At 72.8% G+C, this 10173-nt stretch overlaps 2 protein-coding genes across 5 annotated transcripts; one reads left to right on the top strand and one right to left on the bottom strand.

The window, feature by feature from the left end:
* Positions 1-2325: 2325 nt before the first annotated feature.
* LOC140651551 (uncharacterized) lies at positions 2326-6201 on the top strand. Of its 4 annotated transcripts, XM_072861117.1 has the most exons (5): positions 2326-2530; positions 3679-3843; positions 4286-4443; positions 4537-4703; positions 4839-6083. In XM_072861117.1, exons 1-5 carry the CDS (start codon positions 2390-2392, stop codon positions 5951-5953), a joined length of 1746 nt encoding a protein of 581 aa, XP_072717218.1. In that variant the 5' UTR covers positions 2326-2389; the 3' UTR covers positions 5954-6083. The 4 variants fall into 4 exon arrangements, with proteins under 4 accessions (XP_072717218.1, XP_072717219.1, XP_072717221.1 ...); XM_072861119.1 differs by lacking the exon at positions 2326-2530 and having other exon boundaries at positions 3251-4443; positions 4839-6201; XM_072861118.1 differs by lacking the exon at positions 2326-2530 and having other exon boundaries at positions 3250-4703; positions 4839-6201.
* A 311-nt stretch (positions 6202-6512) lies between these two features.
* On the bottom strand, positions 6513-9859 carry LOC140652034 (retinol dehydrogenase 12-like). The gene is made up of 6 exons (XM_072862297.1): positions 9439-9859; positions 7972-8211; positions 7746-7835; positions 7487-7675; positions 6818-6924; positions 6513-6707 (listed from the first exon to the last, which is right to left on the bottom strand). The coding sequence occupies exons 1-6, from the start codon at positions 9857-9859 to the stop codon at positions 6513-6515; spliced, it is 1242 nt and encodes a 413-aa protein (XP_072718398.1).
* Between the last annotated feature and the right edge of the window lie 314 nt (positions 9860-10173).

Raw genomic sequence — 10173 nt, 5'->3', positions numbered from 1 at the left:
TACACGGGCGGACACACAGCTTTTAACGCACAACCTACAAGATCATGGACTAGAAACTGAGGTACGTGGCCCAGTCTTAATTTGATCAGTCAATTATTCAGATATTCTGCTGACTAACGAGGGCTCCAGCTTGCACACTCATGTACCCAACGGGCAGAACTCTTAGCTAGAAGAGCTATACTGTACCTTTACTAGACAAGAGCCATTCGGTATCTTTACTAGACTATGTGAAAGGAAACGTTTGGCCATAACAATTCTGCTTTTCTTCCTGGCCACTAAACAGCCACAAGGCACCCGTGCAAATCAGCCCACTTATCAGCCGTCCAAAGGCTGAGTCCTTCCTGCCCTCCTCCAAATCCAAATTTTTCCAATCCAACAGCTGACCCCTTCAGCTTGTGCAACTCACGGTCCTTCCTAAATGCTGTTTTTTAAAATCTGTTCTTCATTTCTCATAACGTTTTGGCTCAACCTTTAATTTAGAACCAAAATTTCATCCGGATGGGGAAGACGCAGGTTATCTGTACGAACCTCCCGCTCCCCAGCACGGAAACCTTCGCAGGCCAGAACAGCCCTGCGAGCGGTACGTGCTGCCAGGAGGGGCTGGAAACCACGCTCTGCTTGGAAGCAAGATTTCCTTCTGTTTCACAAATAAGAAGCTGCAGCTCAGCAAACATTTAAAGTTAACATTAAGGGTTACGACTGCAAAACGAGTCTATCTTCACTGTACTAGCAGAGGAGTTTCCACAGGCAATCCGGAGTGACTGTGTTGGTTTTTTCCTACAGTGCAGACTCCTTCATCCCCAACGAGTCTGCCATGAAGCTGCTCCGCCACACCCCGCGCAAGGAAGCCAGCCCCCATTCCTCAGACGGACTGAAGGTTTCCAGCACCACACTGAGGAAAAAGGTGAATTACACTGGAAACAAACCCCAAACCTGGAGCTACAAAGAGCAGCTGGTTGAAGTGAAAGGTGACGCTTACTTTTTTTTGCTAAAAAAAACGCTTAACGTGAGCATCTCCGAACACAGACAGCTCTGCTTCCACAACGCTCCTCAAGGCACACCGGCCTCTCGGACCTGCTCTCACCTGTCTTTACGTTTGCTGCTGGAAATATCTGCATAAAACAGAATCTTTGTTTCTACAGAGGGCTCAGGTGCTTAGTCACTGCTCTCGAGGCGACCGCTGCCGTTACCTGCAAAGGTTTCCTTCTGCCAAACGACCGAGCCCCCCGGAGACGGGCAGTGCTGTCACGGCCGCAGACGCTCGTGCCACAGGAAGGGGCTGCGCAGCCCCCCCAGCAGCGCTGCAGCCGCCGAGGGCCCGGGGGCTCCCGAGGGGGGGGGCACAAAGGCTCTGCCTGCAGCAAGGGCGCAGGCAGCACCGCCGAGACCCCCGCGCTGCCTGCGCGAGCACAGGGCTGGCAGCAGGGACCCTGGCTGCACCGGGACGGGCACTGCCCCTCCCCACAGAGCTGCTCCTTGCCTCTGCGGTGGCGGGGGGCCAGGGAAGGGGCGGCCGTGAGCTACCCACGGGGGGGCAAGAGCCTGGGCCGAGCCCTGCTCCGTACCTGCGAGCGCTCCCGCCCAGCACTGCCCCCCGACAGGCACCCCACGGGGCGGGGGTCCCCCAGAACTGGCCCCCCACAGACACCCCACGGGGCGGGGGTCCCCCAGCACCGACCTTCGGCCTCCGCTCCATTGGGGGAGCCCCCCCACCCCAAGGGGGGAGGAGAAGTGCCCCCACCACCCACGCACCGACCACCGCTCACACAGACCCCCACAGCCCCACGGAGGGGGGGACGCTCCGCACCCCAGCACCGACACGACGCCTTCCCCCCCACCCCCAAACCACACACACTGGGGCGGGGGAATCCCCTCCCACTTCAGGAGCCCCGGCCCCACGGGGGCCCCCCCGCCCAGCCGAGGCCCAGGCCCAGGCCCAGGCCGCGCCCGGTACCTGCCGCCCGACCGCTCCCCAGCGCCGCTCACCGGCTCCCGCCCTCGGAAGCCAGCGGCCCCCGCCCGGCCGCGAGGCCCCCGCTAGGCCCCTTCGGGCTGCCCGCCGCGCCGCCGCACCGCCCGGCCGCGCCGCCGGCCCAGCTGCCCGTCAGGCACGGCGTGGGGCAGCACTCCGGGGCGGAAGGGCGCCTCCCGGCAGCGCGCATGCGCAGTGACGGCGGCGAAGCCGGCCGGGCGCGGACGGGAGGGCAGCTATGGCGGGGGAGAGGGGACAAGGGGCGGCGGGGCGGGGCGGGCCCCCGCGCCCAGGGGGAGGTGGAGCGGCTCTGCCCCGGCCCGGCCCGGCCCGGCGGCGGGGACCGGGACCGGGACCGGGCCGGGGCGGGCTGCAGCGAGGGGCGGCCTAGGCGGGGAGCGGGGCACAGCCGGCGGGATGGGGCGCGGCAGGGCGGGGGCCGCCGGCGCCTGTAACGGTGGGGCCGGGGCCGGGCCCGGGCCCGCCCGCCGGGAAGGTGGGGCCGGGCGGGAGGAGGAAGCGGGACGGGACGGGACGGGACGGGACGTGGAGCCGCCGGTAAGTGCTCCCGGCCCGGCAGCGGCCCAGGCCCGGTCCCCGCCGAGGCGGGGGGCTGGTCCCGGGAGCGGCCCGGGCCCGGTGCCGCGGAGGCGGGATCCATCCCATCCTCCCCGCCGCGGTCGGGGCCCGATCCCGGCCCCGCTCCTCGGGCCAGCGCAGGGCGGGAGCGGCTCCCGGGCCCCAGCGCGGCGGCGGGGGCCGGGGCCGGGGCAGGCGGCCCCGCGGTGGGGCAGGGCCACGGCCGGGGGGCGGCTCGGGGCTCCCCGCCGCCGGCTGCCGCCGTCCCCGAAGCCGCCGGTGCGGGGCGGAACTTGTGCCGGGTGCCCTGAGGGGGTCCCCGCGGAGCACGGCCCGGCCCCCTCCCGCCCTGGGCTGGCTGCCTCCCCCGCACCCCCCGGCAGGGACCCCGCCGGTCCCTGAGCCGGGCACGGCGCCTGGGTGCGGTCCCGCGGGTGGGGTCCCGGGGTGCCGTGGGAGGGACGGATCCGTCCCCTCCCGCACCGTTTCGGCGAGGCCGCTCCCCGGCCGGCAGCCCCACGCCGCGGGGGCTAGCGGAGCAGGCGGTGGGCTGGCGGCCACCGGCGCCGGTATCGATCCCGGCAGGTGCCAGCCCACGTCCCGCCGGTCGCAACGCTGGTCCCGGCAGCGCGGCCCGTTTCGCCCCCGTTGCCCCCGCGGCTGCCCCTACCGCGCCGGCCTGCCCGCCGGGAGGCCGCGTCCAGGGCTCTGCCGAAGCGACGCCGTGACGCGTCCCCCACCCTCCCGGCGCCCGCTTTGCTCGCCTCGTCACGGCCGCCTGCCTGGCTGGAGGCCTGCGGTGGTCCCTCGCCCCGGCTGCTCCCGGCACAGGTTCGCCCATTGGGTGCCCGGAGGCGGCTTCCCGGAGGGTCTGCTCCCCGGCCCCGGGCTCTGACCGGCCCCCGCGCAGGCAGGGCTGGCGTTTGCCTTTCTCCGGTCTTCGGGAGCCTCCCCGGTTGCCCGGACTTCGAAGCCCTCCCCGTCCCAGTTAGCCTCTCCCCGGCCTGCTGGCTGCACTGGGGCATCTCCCGAGTTTACGGATCCAGGCACCAGGATTCGGCGTTTGGCTGGCTGGTGCTTTATTCCTCTCATCGAGATACAGCCCTGCATTTCTTCTCTAATTGCAGGGATTCCAACGCAGCGCGATTACCCGGGTGTTGCCAGTCCCAATTAACACCACAATCAACGCTTCTCCCCAGCTTCCCAGCCCCCTTTCCCAGCGTTGTTGCTCTCCCGTCCTCGGTGCTGCCGCAGCCGGTGCCCGCCCTGCCTGCCGGGAGGAGCGCGTGGTGGTGAGGTTTGGGGTCTCCCCCTTGGCGAGGGGCTGCTGGCGTAGTTTGTCCCGCTCCCTCCGCCGCTCTGCCGGCGGGTTCGGGGTGTGCTGTGCCGCAGTGAACCGTGCCGGTTAGTCCTCTCTGCTGCGGTGGGATTTCCACCGGGGGTAAGCCGCCGTGCCGGTGCACAAAGCCAAGCAACACCGAAACCAGTGCCACGCAGCTCTCTGACCCCAGACGAACCCCGGGCAGAGCAGCCGCCCGGCCACGGGCCGTGCTGCGGCACAGCCAGGCTGGCTGAGGCCGCATGCGCCGAGGCAGGGCTTTCTTAACCAATTTTGCAGCAACGGTCGAAGCGTTTAACTCGGGCCCTGACAAGCCGCGGTGCCCGCCGGGGCCCGTGGGCAGCTCCGACCTGGCTGGCCGGAGCGCCGTGCCCGACCGTCCCTGTGCCCCGCAGCAGCCGGATGCCCAGGAGGAAGGAGGTGCCGGCGCTGGGCAGCCTCTGCCTGCAGAGCCTGGCCCGGCACATGCAGAGCGTCTGGGTGAAGGACTACAGCGAGAACTACCTGGACGAGTACCAGTTCCGCTTCATCATGGGCCCCTTCAACGACCTGGGTGAGGCGCAGGGTCCGGGCCCCCCTCCGCGAGGAGGAGGAGGGCGGGCGAGCGGTGCCGGCTCTCTCCGGCTGACCCCCGGCCCCTCCGCAGCCGGCAGCTTGGTGCAGGACCTGATCCGGCTGCTGGGCGAGAGCCGGCGCCTGACGCGGGCGGCGCTGCACCTGCTCCTGCTGCCTCACCTGCGGGAGCTGAGCCTGCGCCCCTGCCCCGGCCTCGTCAGCAACGCCATCGGCCGGCTCGTCGCCCTGCGCTGCAAGGTCAGCGGGCCGGGGGCGCGCGGCCCCGTGGGGCTGGGGGTGCCCGCCCTCCGAGGGTGGGCGCGGGGGGGCAGAGGGGCGTGGGGGTCCCCTCCGCCCCAGCCTGCTGAGGGGGGCTCTGTGTGCCGGCGGCAGAGCCTGAGCTCCCTGGACCTGCACGGCTGCAGCCGGCTGTCGGCGGACGTGCTGGTGGACCTGGCGGAGGAGCTGCCGCAGCTGAGCCGGCTGGGGCTGGTGGAGACGCAGGCCAACGTCCAGGTGCTCTCGGCCGTGGGCTCCTGCTGCCGGCGTCTGCAGGAGCTGGACGTGTCCCGCTGCAAGAAGGTGTCCCCGCGCGCCCTGCGGCACCTGGCCTACGACCCGCTGGCGCGGTCCCTCTGCTGCCCCGCGCTCCGCGTCCTGCTGGCCCGCGGCCTGGAGCCCACGGGGGACGGCGGCGCGGTGGCGGCGCTGGCCTTCCTGCTGCTGGCCCTGCCGCGCCTGGAGTTCCTGGCCCACGGCGCCGTGCCGGACGCCCTCCGCCTCCTCCACGGGCGGCAGCTGGACGGCACGGGGGACGCCGAGGGCTTCCCCTCGCTGGCGGAGCTGGCGTGGCTGCGGGGGGCTGCCCCGGGGGGCCCCCAGCTCACCCTGCCCCTGCGGCGGGTGGAGGAGGTGGAGGAGCCCGCCCTGGCCGCCGTCCGCGCCGTCTGTCCCCAGGCCGAGGAGGCCGGCGTGTGGCTGGGCGACGGCCCGGGCCTGGCGGGCGGCTGGGAGCTGCTGGGCTGGGGCCGCCTGGCCCGGCTGACGCTGGGCTGCGCTGGGCGGCGCGGCCGGGCGCTGGCGGAGGTGCTGCCGCTGGCGCAGAGCCTGGGCCCCCGCCTGCAGACCCTGGCCCTGCACGGCTTCTGCTGCCAGGACGAGCTCGCCCCGGCCGCCCTGCTCGCCAGCTGCCCCGGCCTGCGGGCCTTCAGCGCCGAGCTGCACGCCCCGCCGGACGCCGACCCCGACGGGGAGACCCCGGCCGAGCCGCCCTGCTGGGCCACCGACCTGCTGCCCCGCGGCCTCCCCCAGCTCCAGAGCTTCTCGCTGGCCCTGGCCGGCACCACCGGCGTCTTCCCAGCCCGGCACGGGCTGGCATTGCGTGCCACGCTGGCCTCGCTGCTGTGCCACGCCCCGCACCTGCGGAGCCTCCGCCTGCTCGGCGTCCCCTTCCCGCTGGACTCGGTGTTCGAGACGGCGCTGGCAGCGCCGGGGCCGCCCCTGCTTGAGCTGCAGGAGCTCTCGCTGGCCGAGAGCCGGGTGTCCAGCCGGACCGCGTGGCTGCTGCTGGCCTCCGAGGGCCGCCTGCGCCGCCTGGACCTGTCCCGCTGCCAGGACATCCACCGGCGGGACTACGACGGCTTCCTGCAGGCGGTGCGGAAGCAGCGGCTGGACCTGGACATCACCTGGGAGTAGCCGGCGCTGGCTGCACAGGGCTCTTTAATAAAGGAGTTACACCGCGGCCGGCGGCACGGTCTGTGCCCTCACGGCAGCTCTCCTGGCACGGCTGGGCCCTGTGGCCGCTCTCCCCTGTGGGAAGGGGCTGCGGGGCTGGTTCAGGCAGGGTGACCCTCCTCTGCTGCGCTTCGGGGTGCCGGCACCGCTGCGGCTGGGGCAGCTCCCCGCGCCCCGGCGCTGGCTGCCCTCCACCCGCGTGGCGCCGGCCCCGGCCTCCCCCTGGCAGCATCTGGCCCCGTGTCCCGGGGAGCTGCGGGGACCCCGGCACGGCGGCTGGTAGCGCTGGGTGGCGCGGCCACCGCCACGTCCCCACACGGAGCCGACACCGGCTCAGTGCCGGAGGCCGTCAGCGAGCCCCGTCAGCCGCTCCGACTCCTCCCAGAGCTTGCGAGCGAGGCCGGCGTCGCGGGCGGCCACGGAGGGCAGCGCCAGCCCGCAGTTGCTGTCGAAGTACTTGCCCGTGATGCCCGAGACCTCCTCCGAGACAGCGCAGTAAATGGTGCTGACGGCCCCCTGCTCCGCCGACTGCGGGCAAAGGGGGGTGAGGAGGGGGCCCGGCCACCCCCCGCCGCCCCTGGGGCCGTGGGACGGGGGGGGCCAAGCAGGGTCCAGCCCGGCCGCCTGCCCCCGCTCACCTTTATGAAGGGGCGGATGAGGATGAAGAGCGCCCGGAGGGCCCAGCCGAAGTGGCGCATGATGTTGGTGCTCACCACGCCGGGGCTCAGGGCATTGGCGGTCACCCCTGCCGAGCCGCAGCGTCAGCGCCGTGCCGGGGGGCAGGGCTGGGGGCCGCGGGGACCCCGGCACGGGCAGGGCCCTGCTCCCGCCCCGGTCGCTGCTCCGGGACCCGAATCCCTCGTTGCCGTCCCTCCTGGAGCAGCGGGAGCAGCCCCGAGCCCGGCCTCAGAGCGGGGGCTCCCCCGTGCCCCGGCAGGCACCGGGGCCACGCCAGGGGACGCGGCCATCCCTGGGCAGGGCTGTCCCAGCCCCGCGGTGCGTGGGGGGTCCCGGGGGGTTTCTACCAGGGCCGAGACCCCTCAGCCCCGTCACGCAGCCCCTGCGTCGTGGCACGGCAGCACGGGGTGGTTGGGACAGGCAGATGGCCCCAGGGCGCTGCCGTCCCCGGGAGCTGCATGGCACAGCGTGGCGTGGCACGGCACGGCTCGGCAGGGTACAGCTGGGCGTTGTATGGCACGGCATGGCACAGCAAGGGATAGTACAGCATGGCACGGCAAGGCCATGCACGGCATGGCATGGCACGGTATGGCACGGCACGGCACGGCACGGCTCAGCCCGGCACCCACCTGTGCCCTGCAGGCGCCGCGCCAGCTCGGCGGTGAAGAGGATGTTCATCAGCTTGGTGCTGTTGTAGGCGGCATCGAAGCCGCCGAGCCGCACCTGCCCGGTGAGGTAGCGGCCGTCAGCAGTGCCCGCGCTGTGCCGGAAGGACGAGACGTTGACGACACGGGCGGGTGCCGACGCCTTCAGGAGGCCTGCGCGGAGCAGGGGGTGAGCAGGGAGGGGTCCCCAGGACCCCCCAGCCCCGGCAGCCCCCACGCTCACCCAGCAGCAGGTTGGTGAGCAGGAATGGGCCCAGGTAGTTGGTGGTGAAGGTCTGCTCCAGCCCCTCCGGCGTGACGGTGAAGGGCAGCCCTGGAAGAGGGGAGCGCGGGGCGCCGTGGGGCCGGGAGCCGGGCGGGCGTTGCCCGCCGCAGCGGGATGGGGAGCTGGACCCCGGCCGGGGCTGGGACGGGGGCAGCAGACGCCCGGCCCCGACGCCGGTGCCTACCAGTGAGGCCAGCGTTGTTCACCAGCACGTCCAGCCGCTTCTCCTCCCGCAGCACGGCCTGGGCAAACGCACGCACGGAAGCCAGCGAGCCGGTGTCCAGCAGCCGCAGCAGCACCGCGGGGTTGCCGGTGGCCGCCCGGATCTCCTCCACCGCTGCCTGGCCCTGTTCCTGGCTCCGGCACGCCAGGATGGTGCGGGCATTCCTGCGCGCCAGGTCCAGGGCCACGCACTTGCCAATCCCTGCAGCGCACGGAGCGGGCGCGGGCTGATCCCCACCGGGTCCCAACGGCGGGGGGTCCCCGGGGGTCCGTGTCCCCGGCCCCAGGGTCCGGGCAGCCCCGGGAGCAGCGCAGGGCAATGGAGGGGGACACCGTCCCGGGCAGCTCAGCCACTGCCAGGAGCCCAGCGCCGAACGCAGGGGGCCCCAGTGCCGGAGCTGGGGGTGCCAGCAGGGGCAGTGGGGCAGGAACCCCAGGGCCGGGCTCCCCGCTCCGCGTGCGGGGACGGGGACGGGGACGGGGACGGGGACAGGGGCGAGGCAGGATGGCCACCGCAGGGTGCAGGAAGGAGCCGGTGGTGGCGGCTCACTGCAGCTCGGTCGGTGGCTCAACCCAGGCCATGCAGGCAGGACGGCTGCCACGGCCACGGCCACTGAACCCACCCGGCTGCGCCGTGCCAGCGCCGCTCTGCATCGGTGCCCCCGCACGGCGGGCAACGACGGGCACCGGGGCGGGGGCACCCAGCAGACGTGGGGCCATCCTGTCCCCGGGCACGCAGAGGGACACCCCAGTGCCCTGCGTGTGAGGGGACGCCCACAACCCCGCGGATCCCGCTGCCCCCGGCTGTGCCGGCCCTGACCCAGGGCGGCCGGCAGCGCGGTGGCCTTGGCTGTCGGTCATTAACCCCGCTGGGGCAGAGTCCGGCCGCAGGGGCTGGGCAGGGGCTGCCCAGAGCCCAGCGGGGCAGAGCTGCTCCCGGGCGGAGGATGCCGGCCAGCCGGGGCGGCTCGCCGGGGACCGGCTCCCGAGCACGCGGCGCAGAAGACGTCTGAGGGCACCCGGCGTGAGCGTACCGTGGGCGCAGGGTGCCGGGAGCGCATCGCGCACGCCCAGGGACCGGCCACCGGCCACTCCTGCAGCCGTTTGCACCGCCGAAGCAGGGGCTGTGGTTCGGCAGCTGGAGAGGAGGGGCCCGTGTCCCTGTGGGTCACCCCACAGCACCGTGCCGTCACGCCGTCACCCGTGCGTGTGCCCCGGCCCCTTCTCCATCCCTGGGGAGCGGGGAGCTGCCGCCTCCCCTGGCTCCGGCACGAACGGAGGGTGGCTGGGTCCCGTGGCCGGGCAGGACCCGCAGCCCTGCCCCCATGTCCTGCACCTCCCCGGCCCTGCAGCCAAGGGTCCTGCACCCCCCCAGCCCCATCCCGACCCCTGCAGCCCGTGTGCTCCCCTGCCACCAGTCCCCGCTCACCGCTGTTGGCTCCGGTGACGATCACCGTCCTGCCGGTCAGGTCGGTGGGACACTTGCGGGGGTCCCAGGCACGTCTCCTCCTGGCCCAGAGGAGCAGCCCCAGGAGCAGCGCGAGCAGGGGCCAGCACGGGTGGCTGCAGGCGCTCAGCAGCTCCATGGCCGGGGTGCGGGGTCCGGCCGGGGTGCAGGGTCTGTGTGGGGCACTGGGGTGTGGCCGGGGGACAGAGTCCAGCTGGGGCCAGAGGTCGGCCGAGGACCTTCGCCCAGCCTGGCAGCCCTGGCACAGCACGGTCCCTTCCCGCTCCCCGAGCCTCCGGGAGCCGAGGACGGACAGCCGGCAGGAAAGCGGCCGGCCGGGCTCGTACCTCAGGAGGGGCAGAGCGGGCGGGACGCTGAGCCACGCGTCCCTCGTGCTGCTCATCCGCACCGGCCAGGGCCCCCCCCCCGCCAGCCCCGGGGCAGCCGCTGCAGGAGGGGCGATGCCCACTGGGCAGCCCCACGGTCCCCGTCCTGCCACGCGGGGACACTCGGCCACAAGCCAGGGCTGCAGCCGCAGCCCCGCGGGAGCGGGGACCTGCCGGAGGGGCTCACCGGGACGGGGGGCCAGCCCCAGCGAGGGACCCCGGTGTGCCGCGCTGCACCCAGAGCACTGGGGACGGAGGAGGCTGCAGCCCGGGGGTGGCCTCACGGCGGGGTGGGCGTCCGGGCCGACCCTGCCCACCGCGTCCCACTGGT

The sequence above is a fragment of the Ciconia boyciana genome, chromosome 5 (genome assembly GCF_034638445.1).
Source record: "Ciconia boyciana chromosome 5, ASM3463844v1, whole genome shotgun sequence".
In the NCBI taxonomy this organism is placed as follows: Eukaryota; Metazoa; Chordata; class Aves; order Ciconiiformes; family Ciconiidae; genus Ciconia; species Ciconia boyciana.
Note: the sequence above shows the minus strand (reverse complement) of the source record. Positions and strands in the feature narration are given on the sequence as shown.

What these genes read in the sequence shown, in the direction of transcription:
- LOC140652034 (XM_072862297.1), bottom strand. Translation starts at nt 9,859, where the DNA reads ATGAGCAGCACGAGGGACGCGTGGCTCAGCGTCCCGCCCGCTCTGCCC. An exon ending in GAACAACGCTGGCCTCACTG is followed by an intron (nt 7,836 to 7,971) that starts GTAGGCACCGGC and finishes CCCCTCTTCCAG; the next exon opens with GGCTGCCCTTCACCGTCACG. An exon ending in GCTCACCAACCTGCTGCTGG is followed by an intron (nt 7,676 to 7,745) that starts GTGAGCGTGGGG and finishes TGCTCCGCGCAG; the next exon opens with GCCTCCTGAAGGCGTCGGCA.
- LOC140651551 (XM_072861117.1), top strand. Translation starts at nt 2,390, where the DNA reads ATGGGGCGCGGCAGGGCGGGGGCCGCCGGCGCCTGTAACGGTGGGGCC. An exon ending in GCCGGGAGGAGCGCGTGGTG is followed by an intron (nt 3,844 to 4,285) that starts GTGAGGTTTGGG and finishes TGTGCCCCGCAG; the next exon opens with CAGCCGGATGCCCAGGAGGA. An exon ending in GGGCCCCTTCAACGACCTGG is followed by an intron (nt 4,444 to 4,536) that starts GTGAGGCGCAGG and finishes GCCCCTCCGCAG; the next exon opens with CCGGCAGCTTGGTGCAGGAC.